The 24070-nt window shown below is 41.1% G+C and overlaps 1 protein-coding gene across 1 annotated transcript in view; it reads right to left on the reverse strand.

Annotated features, from left to right (window-relative positions):
- slit3 (slit homolog 3 (Drosophila)) overlaps positions 1-24070 on the reverse strand; it is a 300273-nt gene that overhangs the window by 137292 nt on the left and 138911 nt on the right. Inside the window, exon 5 of the mRNA XM_037780827.1 lies at positions 3634-3705. Coding sequence (XP_037636755.1) covers positions 3634-3705 — 72 coding nt within the window. The remainder of the gene's footprint in view (positions 1-3633; positions 3706-24070) is intronic.

Genomic DNA, 24070 nt, shown 5'->3' on the forward strand with positions numbered 1-24070 from the left:
AGGTGTAAACGTGTGTAAATGTATGAATGTGACGCAGGGAACTACCGATAAGTACTCTACAAGTACTGAGTCTGAACTGGTCGCTGGAGAGATGCCAGTTTGCCTCTTGGGCACTGCCGAGGTGCCCTTGAGCAAGCCACCAAACCCCCAACTGCTCGGGGCGCCTGTAAGGGGCAGCCCCCTCGCTCTGACATCTCTCTCATTAACGCATGTATAGGTCCTGTTTGTGCGTGTGTGTGTGTGTCCTGTATAAAACAGAGTGAAAAAATTGTAATTTCCCCTCGGGGATTAATAAAGTGCCTTTCTTAATTTCTTCTTCTTCTTCTTCTAAAGAGCTCGCATGCTCGGCAAACAGCCCAGTCACCAGGAAAAATGTTGGCATTGGACGTTTCTGCAAACAATGGGTACGTTGAATGCCAACGTTTTTGCATTCGGTCAGAGCAAGTGACGTAGAGTTTAAAGAGCGAAAAAAGACACACCGGGTGGTGTGGATGGACAAGAGGTTTTCACCCAGGAGACCGCTGTTCGTGTCCCGTGCGTCATGTTACAATCAGTTGTTTGTTTGTGTCCCGTGTTCACAACATTCTATGTCATTTTCACTGTACAAATGTAGTAGTTTTAAGCCCAGTTCTTTCCTAAACCTAACTATGGTGGTTTTGTTGCATCGTTACGGTTGTTACGTTACGTTTTTATGTTGTTATATTAATAATTTGAACACAAACCATGATCTTTTTTTCTAACCAGCGAACCTACTCTGGATGTATGCATGTTAAAGATATGCAAGGTGCTGCAACGTTGCAGCTAAGATATGATTTGCTCTGCCGTTTTCTGGCATCAAACTTCAAATAGTTGTGAAATACCTGAGAGTCTGAGGTCAAATAGGTGATGTGGGGCGCAGTGTTTAGTTTGGATTGTGTCCGATGTGAGAAGGGAGAGTGGATCAGATGATCAGAGACCAAACTGAACTCAAAGGGTTGGAGCCCAGCCATGAGAGCTGACACTTTCTCACTGACACACACACACACACACACACACACACAGTACAGAGTACAGAGTACAAAGTACAGGCACTTTCAGGTCCATTTAACTTAAGAGTAATAATCTCCTGTGGACTTTGGCGGCCATATTGAACTTACATCACACTTGGGAGAGGAAACTAAGCAGAAGAGCACATTTGCCTGTCGCCTAACTCTGAATTACTGATCTGTAGCAAGACGCATATTAATCAATTCACAGATTGCCCAATGAAAAAGTGCTGGAAACACATAAATCATCACAACTCAAGGACACATTAGTTAATATTTTAAGGTGATATGGATGTACTAGTAATAAATTCAAGTGCTTCTTGTAATTATCTCCACCAGGAGATTGTGTATTCAGGGTCGTGTGTGCATCTCTGTTTCTGTCTGTCTGTCTGTCTGTCCACGGCTAATCTCACATAGTGCTAAGAAAACAACAACTTCTATTTGAAGCTGTTCTGGAGCTTTCAATCATATTACATGATCTTCATTGGCATAATGGAATGGAATAAATGATGATTTATTTTCACCCAGCACTGGTCCAGCAGATAAATATGACAAATACAGTCGGCATGCAATCAAATATGACCCATCTTTGCATCGGTGATTGCGATGATGATGTATTTACTTCCAAGTTAAAATCCATTTTTTGGAACTTTTTATCTTATTCTACTAACTCAATGTCTTCCCACACATGGCTCATGGTCAAAAAAGTGTTATTTGTTCACATCGTAGTGGAATCACTGCTGAAGACAATCTGTGTTTGAAGATCCCAATCATCTCCCTCTCTTCTCATTTAGCCAAAGCATATTGTTTATGTGTTTGTTTTCTTGTCAGCCGACAGCTCTAGTAGTGAAATAAAGCTTGTGCGGCTTCCAGAAGGACGGGCTATTATCTTTTTGCATCTTGTAGTTATTATGCTCGGCTCTGTTTTTCTATCCTTCCCTCTGTCATGTCAGCCATGACTGATGAAACACAACAGCAAACTTTAATTTACACTGAGAAGATTTGTTGAGCAAATCTGCTTTTTTTTTCAGCTTAAAGCAGCTTTATTGTCCCATACATTTCTATTCTGTTCTATTCTACTCTACTCTATCTCACCCTATATCGAACTCTGACACATTGAGGACACTGTTTACCCCCAAGAGTCTGTCTAGTAGTTTCCTATGCAGCATCAGGCCGGATTGATCAGCCGTTATTGATGAGCAGCATTGATCAGGCAGCCTATTGATCACACTATTGGTGATTAGGACGTCATGAATAAATGACAGGGGGTTATTGAGCGCTTGACGTGAGGACAAAAACCTCTCCGGACAGGAAGAGAGGAGAAAGAAGAAGAAGAAGATGAGAAAAGTGGGATTATAGGGGGGAGGTGGAAAGATTCTAAATAGAGTCAGGAGGAAGATGGAAATAACAGACACGTCATGTGAAACTAATCTAAACCAAATTTGTGATTCAGAAATGAGATTTGATGTCTAGGAATAACACCGATTTCCTCCAATGCTCTGTGATCAAACCTAGAATATGCACACCATGTATACCGGTTAAATTTATGTTCCTAACGTACAGTTTTCCCCTTTACATAGCTTTAATGTTGGAAAAGTCATCTTATTCCACACTGTCAGAGAGTATAACCAGTCCTGTCTCACGGCAAAGCGTGTAATAGACCTGCCTGTCCACCGGAAGAAAGCGTGTCAGTGTCACGTTTTGTGTCGCTGTCGCGGTGTGAATATTATAGCCTGCATGAAGGTGTAGTGACGGAAGTCTAACTTCAGAGCTACTTACGTAGTATATACAGTGAGAAAGACCACTTAAGGGAGACTTGTGGGATTCAATTCTATTCAATTCAATTTATTTTATTTTCAAATAGCGTCAAATCATGACGGATGTTTTCTCAGGATGCTTTTGATATAGTGCAGGTCTAGACTGTAGGTAATTATGTAATCCCTTGTCTGTGTCTCACCTGAAGTATTTATACTGGCAATACGTCTCGTTGGATCACGCTGATGACGGCTTATAGCTGAAACACATTCGTTCACGTTTGATTGCCCAGAATAAACCAAAAAAGACTCTTTATCTGTGAGTGCCGGTGATTTGTTTCTTCAGGATTAGACCGTACTCTATAATTTAGAGACCCAACAAGAGGTCCCCCATGAGCATGCACTTGGTGCGACAGTGGCAAGAAAAAACGGGAAACTGACACGCTATCCTCTGGTGTACAGACGGGTATATTAAACGCTTTGGTGTGATATCGGGTTGGTATAACACATATATGATGTTTACACTAAGTGAAATATGTAAACCACAGACTTGCTGCTTTTATGGCTGCAACATTACTTTAAACAGAAAGATTCCTGGGCATCATATTGTACACATTTCCTTCAAAATTCAGCCTCCTGGATGAGTTTGTGCTAACTGAGCCAGCAGCTGGGTCAGTGAGATTTAAGGGGTTAAAAAAAGGAAACATTAAATAAACTACTGCAGCAATTGGGATCAACTTTTTTTTGTGAGATGATAATAGAAAATTGGGCTCAATAACACAAAGAACCGAGAGGAAAAGATAGAGGTGACGGGTGAGGCGGGAGAAGGAAAGGAAGGGAGTGATTGCGCTTACAGGTTCTTGACACTTGTGATTCCTCTGAAAGCTTTCCTCGGAACCGCCTGAATCTGGTTCTCGCTGAGGTCTCTGGAGAGAGAAGGAGAGAGACACCGGACATTAGTTGAGGTATTCTGAGCACTCAAACATATATGGAGTCAAATGATAAACAAAACCACAAACATTTGATCTACACCACACACACACACATACAGTATACACACACACACACACACACACACACACACACACACACAGAGAGGCGATTACGGTACAAAGGCACAGAAGGAGGAAGAGATGGGGAGAAAGGGAGAGAGAGGATGATATATGACATTTATGATCAGTGGAACAATTTGGTCCAAAGAGCTTCAAAGACAAAAGGAACTATCAGAAATACTGCTGGCACGAGTCCATCTACTGCCTTGAAGTGTGTGTGCGTGTGATTAATGGAGAGGCAGAGGCGTGGAGAGAACGAGGATGGAGGAAGAAAGAATAAAGGACCAGAGTGTGTGTGTTGAATGTGTGTTTTTAATGTAAAAAGGTTTATTTATTCTACTAACTAAAGCCCTCCAACAGCGCAGGGTTGCTCTGGCGGTTTTTCTGAGAAACCCGAGAACACACACACACATTTTAATACCACCATCATGCAACATATATGCTTTTCTCCCCCTCAGGTGTTTCCTCTTTCTCTTTAAAGGAACAGTGTGTAGAATCTGGCGGTGTCTAGCAGTGAGGTCTATATAGCACTGAAGCCAAGTGTATTGGAGAGCTACTGTGTGCAAAGCGATAACACAACTGGTCCTCTCTAGAGCCAGTTGGAGCAGAGCCAGTGCGTAGAGTGTGTGTTTACGTGGGATGTGAGTGGTGAAGCAAGAGAGAGAGAGCGGCGGTGACGGGAGAGAGTAACGTTTGTTCTGGGCAACTGTAGAAACATGGCGGACTCCGTGAAGAGGACCTCTCCCTATGTAGATATAAACAGCTCATTATAAGGTAACGAAAACAAAACAATTCTCACTTTAAGGTGATTATACACTAAAGAAAACACACTTATTAATATTGTATTCCATTTCTGCCAATAGATCCCCCTAATTGTTACACGCTGGTCTTTTAACACACACCGCACAAGCAGCACATATAATCCAACCGCCCCGCTAACTTTGTTTTTCCTCCTTTTTCTTCCTCCGTAATGAATACCGATATGAGCCAAATGATTTCTGACATGACACAACAGCCTGGCCTTAACTCTATTAGTGTTGTTTGTTGGGGGGAGAAGGCCTGGCAGGCAAACCGGGTTCAGAAAGCACAATGTAATTAGAGAGGTATGAAATATCAGACAAGCTAATCACCCTATACTCCTGCCAGTCAGGCCCGAGTTAAAGACACACACACACTAAACACACACATGTGCTAACAAAGCCAATCAGCGGCAGCACACAAATACATGACCACGCATGTTAGATAGTCGACACACACTCGGATAATCACAACTGACCGCTTTCTGTTTGACCTTGACACACACACACACACACAGTATACACAGCATGGAAATCAGCCAACCTCTCTGTGGAGAAAGGTAATTATGTACCAACCATATTCATAACATTTTCCTGTCACGCACTTAAGAAACGCAGCCTCTTATTGGCCAATTTTCACAGACAGACAACCACACACACACACACAACCACACACACACACAAACCCTCACATACATACTGTATATGCTTACGCCGCCTAATTTATAGCCACGTTCACGTACACAGGAGGAAAATTGGTTGTGCATTATTCCAGAGCCAATCAACTTTTATTAGGGCTGTGAATGTTAATTGGCGAGCCGTGCTCGGAAAACAGAAAACTCATTTCCTCAAACTAACAAGGTTTCATCGTTTTGGACGTTTCCCTTTGAGCCCTGTGTTTTCTGGCTCATTCCTTTTGTTTGACAAGAGATGAGCGTTCCCCGCTTTTTTTTTTTTTTTTTTTTTCTCCCCAGGCCTTGATGGGAAAAGTATGTGCCTGGCATTGTGTACTCTTTAGGCAAAGAAAATATGTGCTTTTATGTGCAATTTTGCTCAGCGATTGCGGTAACGAAGAAGCACAAAAAAAGGCGAACGTTTGACAGACAGGAATGGTGTTATGATATTTTAATGCGCAGCACAGCCGGAAAATATTCCTTGTGTTTACACTTTTTTGTTTTGAAGGTTTTGACACATTTTGGGTTGGGATGGGATTTTTTTCTTTCTTTTTTTCTGTCTTTGTTGCTCCTATGATGACGTTGATAGAGCAAATAGGAAACAGATAGAAAGCAAAGCTGTTATCACTCCTGCGCTCCTTTCCCTCTATCATTCTCCATTACATATCTATTCTCTACCTAACTGTCCAACTATATCCATAAATCTATCTTTTTTATCTCTATGATTTGCATGTCTTTTATACCGCCCTGGCCTTTGAGGACTGCTGACAAACAGAGTGGAGAATGATTACAAAAAAAAAGCAGGAGGACGAGAACAAGATAAAGAAAAAAGAAACATTAAAAAGTCATATTTCAGAGGAGTTCCATGGCTAATAAATCTTTTATTGTTTTGTTTACCCAGCATGATATTTATTTGTTATTGCGTCTAACAGAAGGAAAGCCATCCAAGTCAAATAAAAGCCATTATGAGACTGTGTGTCTGCCTTTATGACTCCAGCTGAGTGACTGACACCAGCTCCGGGAGTCCACCGTTTAGGCCGCCATAATAAAACTCATATGTCACAAGGCTTGAATTGAGTTTTCATCATACGCGTGGTTACTGGTTGTCCATTTGTGCAAGCGGTTTTAGGGTTATGGAAATGCTTTGGGTGACATTTTGGGAGGTGTAAACAAAAGAGGGACACCTCATCAACATTTTATTGGAAAATAACACATTTGATTTTAATGAGTACGACAGGATTCAATTAGTGAGTGAGAAAATGGTTGTTTCCTATCCCTAAAATGTGTTTATAGTTAAAGCCTTTACAAAACGGGGAAGTGGCGAATAAACGGCACGAAAATGCAAAATACTCGGCTGCGAATATTATATGTCTAGGGCTTTTATTGTGAAAGGTAAGAATGGAAGGAGTAATTCAAATGTTGCTAATACGGACTGATGCACAGACAAAACAGAAAACACCGAAATTCGTTCTGTAGAATAACAAAAACTATTCTAAAGATGGCAAAAAATGTGTTCACATAGGGACCCCATTATTCATAGAAAGAAGCTGATTGAGAAAATAGGCTTTCAGTGACTTTAAAGATGCAACGTCTGTGGCTGTCATTTGGCACCGTTTCGATATGACCTTATGTACAAGCAGATATTAAAAATAACTCTATATTTTACCATAATGTATTGTTTGTGTCTGAACCCATTCAACATCCAGAACTGCTTTATGTTTTCATGTAAACAGTCGTCCTCCTCCCATCTCTCTGTGAGTCATACCTGCTGACCTTTAGAGTAGAGCGAAGGCTATCACCAACAGGAGATTGGCCTGTGGTCCTTGAAAAGGACACTCACTGATAGACCGACCACACACATACACACACACACACACACACACACACGCATACACACGCACACACACACACACACACACACACACACACACACACACACAGGAACAAACATGGCTCATTTGGATAGCTGGATGGTTTGTACACCAGCCTGTTCCCATATTTCAATTATTGGATTTAGCCATTTTGGTCCTCCTCTATTGCCACAGCGTTGGAGGCAGCAGGCAATTAATCTCTTAAAAATTCTATTAAAGAGACGGATGGCTGTTTGAATTATACATCAGTTCTATTAGGATGACAAATTCTGTAAATTATAGTGATACTGATTATGAAAACAACTGCACATCTTTGGAGGAATCGGGGGATCTAGAGAACCGCATGGAGACAAGACAAACAGCGCAAAAAGTTCACAAGAGTTCAAGAAAAGCTAAGTTTAGTATTCGTGGGTACAGAGAGGACATAAAGAAGAAGAAGAAGAAGAGGAACAACAAACAGCAGCAGAAGAAGAAAACATAGCCTTCCATTATCCATTCCATGTTTGTCATGGCTCCCTAAGTACTGTATAATTGATTGAATTTTGACCAAATGTCTTCCAGACCTTCCCCTTTCACCACACAGACCCCCCACCCTCGGTTAATGTTCCCCCAGCCAAGGCCTCTCCTCTCTGGGCACGCCGACTCTCCGTGGCCCCTAGAAGTCTGGAGCGATTGAGGATGACAGCGAGATCGTCTTCGGGTTGGGGGGTGGTGGTGGTGGTCGCGTTGGTGTGTGAGGGTGTGTGTGTGTGTGTCTGTGCTCCCGGCGATCACCTCCTCCATATTAAGTTCCATTATTCATGTGAGGAGAATAATAACAGTCGCCAGGTCACCCTTTGCCACTTCAGATATTACTGTTAACCCTTTAACACACACACACACACAGAAACACACACAGTGCTAAACAGTGTCTCCTCGGATACTGGTGTTAACCCTTTACGCACACATTGTGCATGCAAACACACAGCATACAGATATAAAAACAAAAAACACACACACACACATCTATTTTTCTCTCGACCAAATGAACTTTTCTCCCAGGCTATGTCACCCTACACTTTTTTTGTGTAACAGTAGACACCAGATATTAGATGGATCCGCCCTCAGGCTGGTCCAGATATGAGCCAGGACCACTCTGAACCATTAACCTGCCAACGGGGGGAAGTGGAAACAGGCCTGTTTGATTTCACATGACTGTGTGTCAGACGGCGTCACAGGAGGTCTCAGTTAGCCAGAGATGACAAGGAGGGCGGCAAAGGTGTGTGTCCGTGTGTCAGGTAGAATCTGTGTGTCTCTGCGTGACACAAACAGCAGGCAAGTGAGAGTGGACCTGGTGGCATGCATCTTTGTGTGTGTCTTTTATTAAAAGAAGAGCGACTGTAGAGGAAGAAAGAAAGAGGGATGACCCTTGGCTGGGCTCCAGGGGAGAGATGAAAAAGAGGAGAGGAGGAGGAAAATTGAGGGAGAGGAAGAAAAGGGATGAAGAAGGAAGACAGGGGTGGCACAATTTCTTTTTTGAAACCTGAGAGACCTTCAATGGTTAGCTCAGGCCTCGGACTTCTCTTCTCCTTGTCTTCTTCTTCTTCTTCTCTCACTTTCTTTTTCCACCCCTCCCGCTATCTCACTTTCTCTCTCTCCGTCTGTCTCTTTTTCTCTCCCTTGGGGGCTGTAACTGCATTTAATATTGTTCCATAAAGAGAGTAATAAATATCGACTGCTGGCTAGCTCATATTCCCCTTGTTTTTTAAGGCACTCTACTTTAGGGTAAGACCAAAGTCATGCAGCAGATATTACAGCCTGTACTGTAAGAGTAATTTAAATATCCTGTGCTATCTGTAACCTTTGGAACTATTAACGTGTCCTTTATACCATTTTAACTTACTGTTAAATGCGGCCTTCAAGACACAATGCATGTACGGGAAGCTTTTAATGTCTAGGAGAGCAGATTGTTTACATTCACGTGTTCTTGGAGCTGTAAAAGCAGAATAACTTTTTCAATTCATGTTACGAGTTTAAATGGTGACAAATGCTATTAAAGCTTTTCCCTCACAATGAGCACAACACTCCATTGATACATGAATGGATTTTCCCGGAGTATTGCCCGGTAACTGCACAACGAGTGCAAGCATGAACAAGGACGATGAAAATGTCTTGATGAAACTAGAAAAATCTAAGGAATCCATTGGTACCAACCATGTCATACCAGCTTGTAGTGAGGGAGGCTAAATAAGGCTCCAAACTTACGCTAAATTTTGGCGAGGAAAAACTGGCACGGCCATTTTCAAAGGGGTCCGTTGACCTCTGACCTCAAGATATGTGAATGAAAATGGGTTCTATGGGTACCCACGAGTCTCCCCTTTACAGACATGCCCACTTTATGATAATCACATGCAGTTTGGATCAAGTCATAGTCAAGTCAGCACACTGACACACTGACAGCTGTTGTTGCCTGTTGGGCTGCAGTTTGCCATGTTATGATTTGAGCAAATTTGTATGCTTTTATATGCTTACATTTGCATAAAGCAGCATATTTCCCACTCCCATGTTGATAAGAATATTGAATACCTGACAAATCTCCCTTTAAGGTACATTTTGAACAGATAAGAAATGTGCGATTAATTTGCAATTAACTACGGACCAACATGCGTTTAATCGTGATTCAATATTTTAATTGGCCTAATATACAGTGTATATATATTTGCAACTGCATTCTCAATTAGGTTAGGAGGGAAATGTATTTTCTCTGGGATTACGGCAACACTTTTAAACAGTTTTATATACGTATTTAATGCTGTAAATGGGAACAAAACAAAACAAGAACGCAACAAAACTACTGGGTTGGGTTTAGTAAAAAAACGTTGACTTTAAGTTTCACACGGAGCACTGGGCGAAAGTCTAGTGTTTGTCTAACCCATCCACCACCTGACCTCCTCCCGACACGGACTTCCACTGACTATCATTTACATTCAAAAAGTAAAGTAATCCTCAACAAAATTCAAAATGCAGTTTTGTTGTATGGGAACGTAATATTCCCATATATACTGTATATATATATATGCAACAGCAAACTGGGAGGTCTGCTGTTTAAATGTGGCATCTGAGTGGGAATAACTCGATTTCAGTCTTTGTATACTCTAACTCTTATTTTGTTAGCCAAGTTGAAAAGGAACTTATAGCAACTTTTTTTCTGACCTTCATTTATCCTGGGAAAACATACCGACTATAAATGCTGCCTTTTGGCAATGCCACAGACGTACACTGAAGCTCCATGCATTCAAAACTGGAACCTTCCCATTACAACCACGGCCTTCACGTCTTGGCTGCAGAGTTACTCTACTTGAGTGATTCTGACTTGTGCCAACAAACTGGGGGGATGTACTATCCAACACGCTGGCAGTGCATTGCAGACAGTAGGACTGCAGGGTGGGACTGACGTTTTGGATATTTTAAAGCTTTTTCATTGCCAAATTCTGCTATTGATTTGGGCTCAAAATTGATGATGCTCTACGGACTAAAGGGTATTCCATCTTCACATTTATGCCTTTGTTTGATTCTTCTTATCGAGTTAAGCACGTTTCTTCCAAACTGCATGTGTTCCCTGAATGCTTGCTCTTTACATAACAGAATAAATGTCATTTTTATGAAAAATGTTGCTGTAAAAAGTGCTTCCCATCAGACTCATATCACCTCAAAGTTTGTCCTCTGTGTCCTGGTGTACTATTTTAATGGAGGTCACACAGAATGGTCCTCCTTCCATATTTCTCCCCCTTTTTGCCTTTCTCTTTCCAGTCTTTGTAATTCCTCATCAGTCTCTTGACTCGGTGCCCTTGCTTCGTCTTGTAACCCCCCGTCTCATCCATCCTCCTCCTCTATTCATCCCCCCGCTCCGCTCCCTGTGATTTAATTAAGTGGGCGCTTTATGAATAAAAATATTGCCCCCCTCTATTGATCACGGTGGACGGGAGGATGACAGCTCCGGCTGGCTGGGACGGGACGGGACAGGACAGCCACTCTCCTAACTCACTCCATTACACTCATCTAACTAAGTGTGTGTGTGTGTGGAGTTTTATCAGTGTGTGTGTGCGTGGACAGGTGTGTGTGTGTATACGAGTGACATTGTGTATGATTGTGCGTGGGTGTGTGTGTGTGGACGGTAGAGTGTGTGTTTGCGAGTGAAACAGCCATCGGGGAGCAGTAGCATCTAAATCAAACTAAGCGTTCTCAAAAGCTCTCATGGGCCCTGGCAAATCCTTCGTTAGAGACACAAACACACACCTACATAGACACAAACGCATGCACGCATTCCTCAAACGCCTCCGTTGATACATACACTGCATCAGCATTATAAATGGACATTGTCTGCACTTTTCGTTCCTCTCCTCTCTCTTCCCCGCTCTCTCCCCTCCTCTACCCATCGCTCTCCGTAAGGCTGTAAGTATCTATTATGTTTTGTCGATACTGTAATTAAATTGGACAGCTTAATGCAATTCTCTGTGATCCATAGGCCTTTATGGATATAAAAGCTTTTCTGGCCCCGCGCCCGAAAGACGTCCAACAAATTTAGATGAGTTACTATTGGGGGGGAAAAAAAAAATTGTTGGAGAGGTTAAGGCAGCGGGGGCGCACACATGGTCATTTGTAATTGGCTAATTCACTTTAATGTCCCTGACGCCATTTTGTTTTAATATATTTTCTTATTTGAATTGTCATCCGCGGGACTAAGCGATATTAGTACTCTGCCTCTCTTTCCTTTTTTTTCCTCTTGTTAGTCCGTCCTTTTCTTCTGGTGCTTTAGCTAAGCGATATTGCAGGCTCTTAGGACATTTATAGAGCTAATAAAACTTCAGCAGCAAAGGATCAAGAGACGACATTAGAATGGACGCAGAGAGGAGAGATAGATGGAGGGAGGAGAGCGTGGATTAGCAAGGAAGGCGAGAAAAGATAGAAACATACTATGGGGACGGGTGGATAGACAGATTGGAGACAGACAGATTAAAGATATCTCTTTGTCTCTCTATTGGAGGAGATTTAGCATCTCACATGTACATCCAACAGAGAGAGAGGGCGATGCCAAACTGCCAAACCACAAGTTGATCACTATTAATTCCACCAAGTCCTACAAAACTAAACCTGTGAGCTTTACAAGTAATGAGATGGATGTATGCTGCAGTAACGCACAGTATAAAGTCTTCAATGATGTATTCATTTGAAGAAAAAAGCTGCCAAAACATAAACAATATGCATCTAAATCAAAGCAAAATACAATAGCTTTAGTATTCTATTCTATTCATTATTACTGACATGACAACAGCTGTTTGATGAGAGATGATATCGCTGCTTTCAAGTGTTGTTTTTCTCGGCTTATCTACTGTATTCTGAGAGGCAAAGAAGCTGAGGAATTTTCTCTCAAATCACAGAGGACTATGTAATCCTTCAATTAAGATTAAAATATGAAAATCACAAAATGTGGGTTTTACTGAAAGAGCAGGGGATATCTTATCCACTCTGTAACATCAAGAGGATGCAATTCCAGCTACATGCAGGGAGTTAGGTGATTTCTTCATCTTCTAAAAACTTGACAAGAATAATAAATCATATTGGTGAGAAAAGGGAAAGGTTGTGTTCCTGCCAGCAACAGACAGTTGCACTCCATTGATACATGCAGTGAGCAGGCTGGTCACATACACCGATCGTAGCTATACCTATGAAAAGCAATGCACTGTAATTCATATATATCCCATGAAATAAATGTCTATGTAATCAACGTAATTGTCAACCAGGAAATGTAAAGAGGGGCAAACGCCGCAATAGGGAGGAGGTCTGGGTGGATGGGTGGGTCTAAAAATACCAGACTTTGTCTCAGGAGACCGGCGTTCATGTCCCGTGTGAAACCAGAAGTCAACGTTGATGTATTTGTCATGTACCTTACGTATTTAAGTAACGCCACTTTGGGTGTTATTTTAAGCCAAACCACGATCTTTTCCTAAACCTAACTAAGTAGTTTTGTTGCTTGAATCTAAGGAAGTTGTTTCCTCTGAAGATGGAAGTTTATTTTGAAAGGACTGTATGCATGTAACGAGTGGAAATTGACACGTGTTGGTGGACATTCGTAAGAAAACAAAAACGAAAAAGGAGGAATAACTTTTTCATGAGATATCATAAGAACCGTTGTATGAGAATACGTTGCAGTGAGTAGTTGAACTTATTACTTAGGACTTATTTTCATGTCGCTTCTTGACCGGCAAAAAGCTGTTAAACCTGCCAAAATGAAGATCAATGCTTATATTTATTGAAGGTCTCTTTGGCATTAAACTGATTCGGTGTGCTCAGTAATCATGATCAATTACTCCAAAGAGAATTTCCATTGCAACTTTGATCCTAAGATCCTCTTTTTTTCATAAAGCCTCACAAGCACACTGACATTTGACTGAGCTTCATTATCGTGTTAAGTGGAATAATTGCAATGCAACGCAATGCAATACATCTGCATCAAAAAGATAAACCGGTAATGGCTTCTCACATGTGAAAGGAATGATCCTCAGTGAGAAATGGATTTGAAGCATTACGGGTGATGGAGGATTTAAGCTGAGGATTCTCATTCGGAGAATGGCCAAAGCTCCTTGACTAAATGGATTTGTTCTTTTGGGAAATTGTTTAACCAACATAAGGCTGTTTGAGAGCTCCTGTCTAAACCTCCCATTTGATATGCCAATCCTAGCTTATCTGCAAGGTATGTCAATTGTAGAAATGAATAAAAAAAACATGGATTAAGATATGTTGAATTAAAAAAGTGAAAGTAAAAACAGAATACACTATTAAAAACAACAAAGAGCATCATTTTAGCAGGAATAAATACTGTTCTTCTCCTGGTAAATGGCTGGGGAAGCCTTTCAAGTAAATGGGTGAAGTGCATTAATAAATGGATGATGTAGGAACAGAAGATTGGTGCTTGACATTCAAATGAGGATGAACCCGACAACCCGTTTACTGAACGGCTGAATCAGTTGTCATGGACGATAGAGATGGACGTGTTTTGAGGGAGATGGATTGTTAGAGAGACTAAGAGGAGGAAGGAGGAAGCTCTAGGAAAAGAGGAAAGACAAGGGTCGACAGGCGGCGAGGTGAAGTAATGAGGAGATGGTGAAGATGGTGATGGCTGATAGAAGCAACAGGGATGAGTGTGAGTAAGGAAGGAAGGACAGGGAGCCAACGGGGGGAAAAGAGAAAAAATAAAGAGTTTGAATAAAGGATAGAGAGAAAAAGGAGGGTTGATGGAGGTATGGAGGGAATGAAAGAGGAGGAGGAGGAGGAGGAGGAGGAGGAGGAGGTGTGAATAAAGAAGCTGACTGTGGCGTTTTGCCTTTATAAGCATCTGGGGAGCACCTCAGCACCCATAAATAATACACCGCAAATTAGCAGATTGGACAGAAGAAGGGGACTGCTGGAAGTGTGTGTGTGTGCATGGCACTGAATATGCACTATGTGTGTTTTGGGTGTGTGTTCATATTAAACATCATGTACTGCATGTTCAGTACAATGTGTCTTTGAGGTTATCAGTGTACGTGCCCTATGCGTGTGTGTGTGTGTGTGTGTGTGTGTGTGTGTATATGTAAGGCATCTCTCTGAGTTCTGATCCGTCTCTCAGCAGGTCAGCGTTGTCAAGGTTACCGCAGGCCATTTTGCTGGTGGGCCAATTAACTTTTAGCACAGAAACAGAACAGAACAGCGCAGGTGTCTCAACGGTGCCGGTTTTAGAGAGAGAGAGTGTGTGTGTGTGTGTGTGTGTGTGTGTGTGTGTGTGTGGTGTCTAAGTGTATAGTATTGAAAGAAACCGACAAGCAGAGAGAGGATGTGCGTGAGATGAAACGAGACGGTGTGTGTGTGTGTGTGTGTGTGTGTGTGTGAAAGCGAGAGAAAAGAAACACAGAAAGCCTTTGTTGTCTCTGTGTTTGGCAAGTAGCTGCATGGCCTTTCATGATGCTGAGAGAAGAACACAATTGAGGGCGAGATGCGAGCAAATGTGAGTCTGAGCCCAGCAAGACGTACTGCAAGCGAGTCAAGCTTCCTGTGTGCCGAAGATGACATAACGCGTCCCCTTGTAAAGGTTGACGCTGTCCCTGGTGTGCAAAGAAAAGTTTCTCGAGTCACTTTCGAGCCCAAATCTCATTATGTAACACGAGAACGTCTGAAAGCTGATCTGATCTGAAAATTGCCTGACACTAAATATCTGAATATTGTTTACTAATAATTGTTACAACTATTTACTGTAGTACTGCAATTAGCACGACAATGGAGCTCTAGCATTAAAAAAGTCATGACAAAGGAACTCAACCCCTTCGAACTTTGGGCTCTTTTTTGCTTGGTTTTCATTGTCTTAGCTGGGCATGCCATGTAGTGTTATTTTAAAGTTCAATAAACTACTCAGAGATGACGGAATGTGATGATACCAAACATCTTCTGTGTTTTTAAATCAATTTTGCCAGTATGTTCAAAAGTTGATCAAACATCTCTTGCAAGGTAAATGTGCACAATTATAAGTCATACTGATGTATTTGATAAGAGTTTTTGTTTCTACTGAAACTTGGAGGTACAGACAACAATCAGCTATAGATTATTTTTGATGTAGAACATTTCTAAACTTTGATGATTGTGAAGCAGAGCTGCATGATTTTGAAGAAAATATTTAACTTTGACTGATATTGCAATTGCAATATGATTTGCAATAGTAGAGGATGATGATGATTTTTACATCAACCTGAAAATGATTATGGTGTGATTTTTGCAGAGATTTGTACCAAAAAAAAGATGTTTTCTTAAGTCTGTAGAATATGATGTGTAGACAAGGACATCTCTGCAGCACCACAAAAAATTGCAATAGGCCATATTGCAATTTCGATAACATTTCGATTAATTGTGCAGCCCTAATGTGAAGAATAATCTGAATTTGTAAGGAATGCTTTTTATATACTTCATAAGCAGATTCATGGATGTTTATCCTAAACATACAGTTTGACTAAATTATGATGGGATGCAGTTTTTGGTGCTAAATGCATCAATCGGTTTGCTATGGGTTAACTATGAAGGAACTAAATACCAATAAAGGTGGGCCATATTAGCTTAAAATGCCAACTGGAAACCTTGTTTAGCTATAAAAAAAAAGTCAGTCAACTAGCAAAACAAAATGACTACAGAGCTACAAACAGGAAGAATCATGTGTGTCCAAAGTGTAACTACAAACGTATAGTATGTAATATGTTGAAGGATACAATCAAGAAAATAAACGACATCCCAGACAATTAGTAGCACCACAATGTCATTTAGTCTGTACAGTTTTCAAACCTTAACATCGGCAGTCATGTTATCCCATCCAGCACATTTTAAGAGCAGTTAAAAATCACACAAGTTGCCTTTTAAATTACAATCCCCTCGTATCACCCTCTCATGTCTGAAAAGCACGTTAAACTAGAGTTTACTCAACATTCCTCTTTGGTGTTTCGTAACGCAGTAGTGAAGCAGATGCACTGAAAGAAAGAAGAGGAGGCTTTTTACAATGGTCGTATCTGTCTGAGTGTACTTGGTGAAATTAAGTGATTGTGATGGCTAACAGAGCAGACTGTCATCCTCCCTTCCCATGCAGCAGTAGGCTAATTCCTCTGACAGACTTTCTTCCACAATGGCTACTGGCTGTTGTCTTCTTAGCCTGAGGGCCTGTCTGGTTGAGTGAGAATGTGCGTGTGAGTGTGTGAGATAGATATATACAGAAAGAGAGGAGTTGGGGAGATGGAGAAAGAGAAAGAAATAAAAGAGACAACCAGGGAGAAGGAAAGCACTTTTGTGTGTACGTGAGAGTGTGTGTGTGTGTGTGTGTGTGTGTGTGCATGGTTGCTATGCTGTCTCCAGGCCCTAATCTCTTTAGTAAGCCTCATGATCCAGTTAGAAACAGCGAGTGGCTAATGTCAGGGCTAACTGGAAGAGAGGGATCTATGTGAGTGTGTGTTTATAAATGTTTGTGTGTTTGTATCCTTGTTGAGACTGTCAGGGTCGGACTGTAAGAAAACCCCAGTGTTTGTGTACTGGTCGAATAAATGTTATCATGCCTGCAACCATATCCTCTAACATGCATGCATGTGTGTGTGTGCGTATGGTTTTCTGTTTGTGTGTGTGTGTGTTGCAGGGTGTGTCTGAAAAGCAGCAGTGCCCATTAAGGCTGAGAGATTAGATTGAGTGCTTCCAGATTCTCCGCTATTGTTCGTCTGCAGCAGGCTTTCTCTGCGGTTTGGAAAAAAAACAGGACAGGTGCAGGAAATGGGTTTGTAGTTAATTTCCCTGGTCAAATCAGGGTTAAAAAACGAGTTAAGGGCGCACTAAGTATACGGTTTCGGACCAGGAAAAGGTAGGAAATGTAAAGAAACGCAATGCCAAATTATTCCGCTCCTTTTAATATTCACCAAAGACTCATATCTTTTCGCAATATTTACAAAATTGTAAAGATCTTAGTGGGAAAATAGATTTATATAGTTGACTTGTATGACAGTTTTATGACACTACTGGCTCCTGAAAATATTAAATGAATAAATACGATAGATAATCTAATTATAATCATGTTCACATAACTGTACATCTTGTGAAACTCAATATCCAGTTATTTCTAAAATGAAAGACAACTATTTGTTTCATTTCTCTGCTCTCCTTCATACCAAATTTGTTCTGTTTTCCAAATTGCGTTTTTTATAAAGCGCCTTTCAAACTAATCAAATGCACTTCAAAGTGCTTTAAGCGATTGACAAAAAACTTAGCATGTTAAAATTAGTAAAATGTTTTTTTTTTTAAATACAATAGGATAAAATACTACTGAAAGTTACTGAAAGTAGTCAAATGTTGACAAAACAAAATAGATAACTATGATGGAGTAAGTATAAATAATAAAATCACAAAAATGTTAAAACACTACATAAAAGCCAGACTAAATAGATGTGTTTTTAGTTTACATTTAAATATATTAATATGTTCAGCTCCTCTCAGGTGTTCTGGAAGACGGTTCTAGCGGCTTGGAGCTTAATGGCTGAAAGCAGCATTGCCAAAAATCTTTGTTCTGCTTTGTGCCTTCGTTCTAATCCCGACCCGTGCCCAAGTGTGCCACAGGGGTGCCAGAGGTGCGCCAAGGGAGGCTGGCCAGGAAATTACCAAAAGTGCGTTTGGCACGCTCCCAACGCACTTTGGCAGGGTGCACCTGACTGGGATTTATAGGGGGTGAAATGCTAAGGGAAAATCACGCATAAATAAAAATATACATACATTTAAAAATAAAATGAATAAATGCAAAAATAAATGCAAAAATAAAAAAATAAATCTAAATACACAAATATTAATATATAAATACATAAATATATAAAAGTGGAAATCAAACAGAAGAGTAAACAAATAAGGGAATTAATACCATGGTTAATAAATAAATAAATACATATTTAAAACAGAAATATAAATGTTGTCACATTTTATCAATTAATTTATGACTACATTTAATTTTAATATTATTTTTGCTACTTTTAATGGCATTTATTGATTCATTTATTTTTTATTTTGGCAGGTTCCATCTTCCATATCTGAGGGGCCTTCCTGGTTCATAAAGCAAAAGCCTCAAATGCTAAGAGGCTGTGCATTATCCTGGTACATCATGGTATTTAATATATGGTACATTCAGCGCAGCATGTGAGATGAATGTTGTAAATGTGCTTGAAGCTGTCGTGGCTTGATTAAAATGGACGCGGTCATCAGCAGTTTTGTCACAGAGGGTAAAAGTACAGCTAACTCACCCGCTGCCATAATAAACGATAAGACGCTGACACAACGGGAATGATGAACGCTCTGAACTAATGGCTGCCCGCTCGCTCACACGCATGCATAAATACAACCCACTCTTTTTCTTTTTTTCTCTCCATCTCTGCCTGTCTGTCTTTTCACCATCTGTCTCTTTCTCTCCAATCAGTTACTGCACACGACTAAAAAAAAAGAAAAAAAAGAAACAACCTGTCCTTCAAAAATGGTATCACACCATTCCTTCATTCTGCTCCAAAACACCTCGTATAACAGCACAGGAGCGGATGGAGTCAAACGTTGTGATATGAGAATCATTCATGCCCCGGGGGAATATATGGAGAGGAATAAAGGACGGATGCGGACAGACAGAAATTGAACCAAATTCACCCCTCCCACCCAATCACACTGCATCACAAATCACCAGCGCTGCTACTAATTCAGGGGTGTTACGCTGCGCAGGCCCTGGCATACGGCATATGGCGTGTGTGTGTGAGTATGTGTGTGTAGAAGTGTGTGTTTGCATATTATAGTTTGGGAGATGAGGGAGAGAGAAGGAGAGAGAAAGAGGGACAGAGAAAGAGAGGGAGAGAAAAGGAAAAGATGATTTAGGAGTAATGAGAGCCGGTAAAATCATGGTGCCCAGCGGCATTATGGGACTAAATCTAATCTGCTAATGGAGAGGGGGGCGTGGGCCGGGGAAGGGGGTGGAGGGAGGAGGAAGGGGTGGAGTAGGAGGGGAGATAGATGAAGAAGGGAAAGGACAGCAATGGCAGGAATGAAGGTTGAGGAGAGGAGGAGTGAATGGAAGGACAGAGAAGAAGAGAAGGAGGGAACAGAAGAAGAACTTTAGGATGAATGGCAAAGATGGAGGATGGAGAGATCCAAGACAGAGTAGAGCGGCGGAAATAGGAAACATCGAAGGGTAGGAAATAGGGATGTCACGAGAACCAATTCGTGACCAAGTCGATGCCAAAATTCAGAAAACGTGACGTTACTCGTTTTTGTACCGTCAGGGCTCAAGACTAACAGCGTCCCGATACAAAATGTGTTATGGATGCAGCAAACTCAGTATCGACGCGTCCATAGGACACACCCTGTTCTTTCACTAATAATGTTACATTACGAACAGGAGACAAACGGTATATATTGAAGGTTGGTTGTGTATGTTCAGGCTGTTCTCATACACCGTTTGTAGCTATACCTACAAAAAGTAAATGCAGTGTGACTCAAATATATCCCAAGAAATCAATTCCTGTGTAATTCACATAATCGTGAACCCTACAGTATAAAGAGTGCCGAACACCACGTAGGGAGACCGGTGTTCGTGTCCCGTGTGAAACCAGAAGTCAACGCAAGTTACGCCATTTCTGGAGCTAATTTAAGCCAAACCGTGGTCTTTTCCTAACCCTAAGAAAGTTGTTTCCTGCGAAGACGGAAGTTTATTTTGAAAAGACTGTACACATGTAACGAGCGGAAAATTGAGACGTTTTGCTGGACATTCGTTGGAAAACAAACAAAAAAGGAGGAATAACTTTTTTGTAAGATATCATACAAACCGTTGGGGATACGTTGGTATGTTGAAGTACATGGGATTTATTGTTTTTTACTGTGGTATCAAATTGGTATTGAGAATAGTGGAATTTCACTGGTATTGTTATCGACTACTTCATTTCTGGTATTGTGACATCCCTAGTAGGAAATAAATGCAGAACCAACAAACAATGACGAAAAGAGTTTGTTAAAGAAACCAAGGTGAAAGAATGAGGATGATGAGACTAGCAGAATAAAAGAAGTGAGATAAGGGTGTATGGAACAGAGAAGCATGGGGATGAAAAACACAATAGGGCAAAACAAAAGAAAGAAAGGGAAATGTAACAATGAAAGAAGAAAAAATAAAAAAGGTCAAGGACGTAGTAGGAGGGTGGGAGGTGAGTTTAGAGTGTGTGTATGTGTGTGTTAGAGAAATAACCTGGGGTGGAGGCATCGGGAGGGCAGAGCGCAGGAGAGCACAATCAGCACATATTGCTATCACATGGTGGTGTACAAAATGCTCCTTCTCTTTCTAACACACACACACACACACACACACACTAGCATGCAGATGGGGCAAAGTTTGCACACACTCCATATGTGACGTTCGTGCAACAACACAAACACCATCCTCATTGTTGCTCTCTGTGCCACACAAACACACACACACACACATAGAGACACATTCTTTCACACCCACACACTGTGCAGCAGGCAGCCATTGAGAGGTAATTGCCCCAGACTGTTAATGTTTTCCAGGATAAAGCTACACCAGTCTTTACAAGGCCGGGCTAATTTCACTACTTTATGTCGTTACCTCAACAAAATGGCTGACAACCGCATTACAACCACTCCAAAGAGAAACAGAAACAGAAAGGAAACTAGAAGGAGATTTTATTTTATGTGTGTAATTATATGTTTAAATTATATTATTCTATATTAATATCTATGAGATATCAGGTGGTGCTGCGGGTGTGTGCATGATGTGGAGGCTTATGAAGATGTACAGTGTGTGCATCCTGCAAGGTGCTCTGATGAAAGATTTTCAGTGTGACACACATTTTTTCGAGTAAAGAGGAGAGCATTAGAGCTGCAGCGATTAGTCGATCAACAGAAACGTCATAATTGATTAATTATTGAAACAAAAATGCCAAATATCTGATGGTTCCATGGTTCTTCCAAGAAAATGTTCTGCTTTTCTTGGTCTTACATTTTAGTTAATTGAATATGTTTGTTTTTTTGGTTCTTACTGGTCGGACAAAACAAGACATTTGAAGAAGTTATATTGTTCTCTAGGACACAAGTTCTCAACCTTTTGTAACTTAAGGTCCACTTGTGATTGTTAAATTTCCTCACTACACACTTTAGAGCTTTAACTTGAGCAGGCTTTTCTCCAACATCACTTTTTCTTTTCAAAAACAGATCCATTTTGTGTCACTGTATCCGAGGGAACGTTAGCTAGCTAAGAGTAGCAAGACACGTTTGTCTCTAAAAAAATCTGTATATAAAGATGGATGACATAACAACTCCCTAAAAGTGAAGCCAAAACATCTGGATCGCCCCCTGGTGGCTGGCTGCAGTATCGGTCATAAACCCCGCCTCCTCCATGTTAACGGATGGGACATGGGTCAAACTTAAAAAGTCAAAGAACATAGCAAATTCATTTTTCCCAAAGATGGTTTCTGTCATTTTAGGTTGCGCTGATTTTTGTTAAAGTGTTATTTTATTCTGAGAAGTTTGATTTAAATGAGTTATTTGATGCTATGAAAAAGGGCGGAGACATCATGATTGACAGCTCTTGCTCAGCTGAGTGAAGCAGTCGCGGAGCCAGAGGCTCGGAAATTGTACGAGAGAGGAAATGTGGCTTTACTCTTTCATAAAATAAACATTAAATTATTATAAAACTTCAAAATTTTATAATTGAATGCAACCATTTGGTAGTACCTGCGCGACCCACTAGGTGGCGCTCTGAGGCCCACCAGTGCTGTAGGATATTGTGACGAGCATTATTCAGTTTTCTAATGTTTTATATACTTAACGATTAACCGATTAATTGAGAAAATAATTGACAGATTAATCGATTATGAAAATTATCGTTAGTTGCAGACAGCATGTTGTTTTGTACCACTGTAATGCAGCAACTTCTTGAGGGGCAGCAGAAAGAGCCGGTTATCAGGAAAATCATTGCTGTCAATCTAGAAAATGAGTCATCTACTTTAAATCATCTCCCATCTATCCCTTCACGTAGATGATGTGATGCTGAAACTCTCCAGTGAAAGCAGAGTAAACCCACCTCCTCCCGGCTGGGTGGCCCGCTCTGCAGTGAGGGAAGCGATTGTCAGATTTTATTGTATTGCACTGTATCATATCATGTTGTGTTCAATCATTTTTATGACTCATGTGTCTGTGATCATCTCAGTTTATAAATACAATCTGCAGTTGGAAATTGAACCTTGGGCCGCAGCGGTGAACTCCTACACGGGTCTGAATCCAGACACCCTGTGAAACTGCACCAAAACCTCAACAATCCGCTATGAGCAACACAAACAGAGCATAGCCTCATGGCAACTCCATTATCTTGATAGTAAACAGGACCCCAGCTCTGCAAATTGCAGTATCTAAGCTACGGCATCAACACACAACAACGAGCTAACTGGACCAAAACATACAACACACAGCAGGGTATTGTATTGGTGCATCATTGCTGTGAGACTGTCCACTGAACAGCCCTATACCTCAAAGAAACTTTAACTTAAACACGTTAAATGTAACTCTAACTCTTAAATTACCCCTTTCACAGTCGATAGCTATAAAAAAAGACATTACTTCTCCCAAAAAACCCTTTCACCCAGGTCCCCAAGAGTGTAGAAAAATAACTCCCAGCTCCCTATAAATCAGAGTTAGACGATAGGCGACCATTACGGCGGCAATGATACTGAACAGCAGCGAGATACAATGTCAGACTATAACGTCTCGTGTTTAGCCATTTTGCTTCACAGGTCGGTAAAAGAAAACACAGATGCAACATTACACTGCAGCTTAGACAATTACACCAAATTACACTGAAACTCCGCAGTGGCTCGTGTGTTTATGAGGTAATGTACAGTTTGAGTGCATGAGATGGAAACCGCGTTCCCTTACTCATTCAGGTCGCAGGCACGCCGCCGCAATCAAATAGCCATTACGGTGCTGAGTGTTACAGCTGAGGGAAAGCAGACGAGGACAGAGATAGGGTCAGAAGCACAGTTATTGAATGAATTACAACCAAAAAATCTCTGTTTTTATATATCTGAATGACAAAAAACACACTCTCTGTGGATGAGCATGTAATATGTACTGAATAGGTGGAGCTCAAACCCCACCCAGCAGGTAGGGCGCATCTATCAGAGCACCTTGCCTGCATGGCAGGAGAGGCCAAAAGTTAGTTTCCAGACAGTAGATGGCGCTGTAATGCTTCTTTCTCAGCACAATCAATGCATTCAGATCACTATCACACACTGCTCATCAACACCAATACCTTCAGATCACCAGCACTCACAGACACAAGGAT

This window comes from Sebastes umbrosus, chromosome 9, assembly GCF_015220745.1.
Source record: "Sebastes umbrosus isolate fSebUmb1 chromosome 9, fSebUmb1.pri, whole genome shotgun sequence".
Classification (NCBI taxonomy): Eukaryota; Metazoa; Chordata; class Actinopteri; order Perciformes; family Sebastidae; genus Sebastes; species Sebastes umbrosus.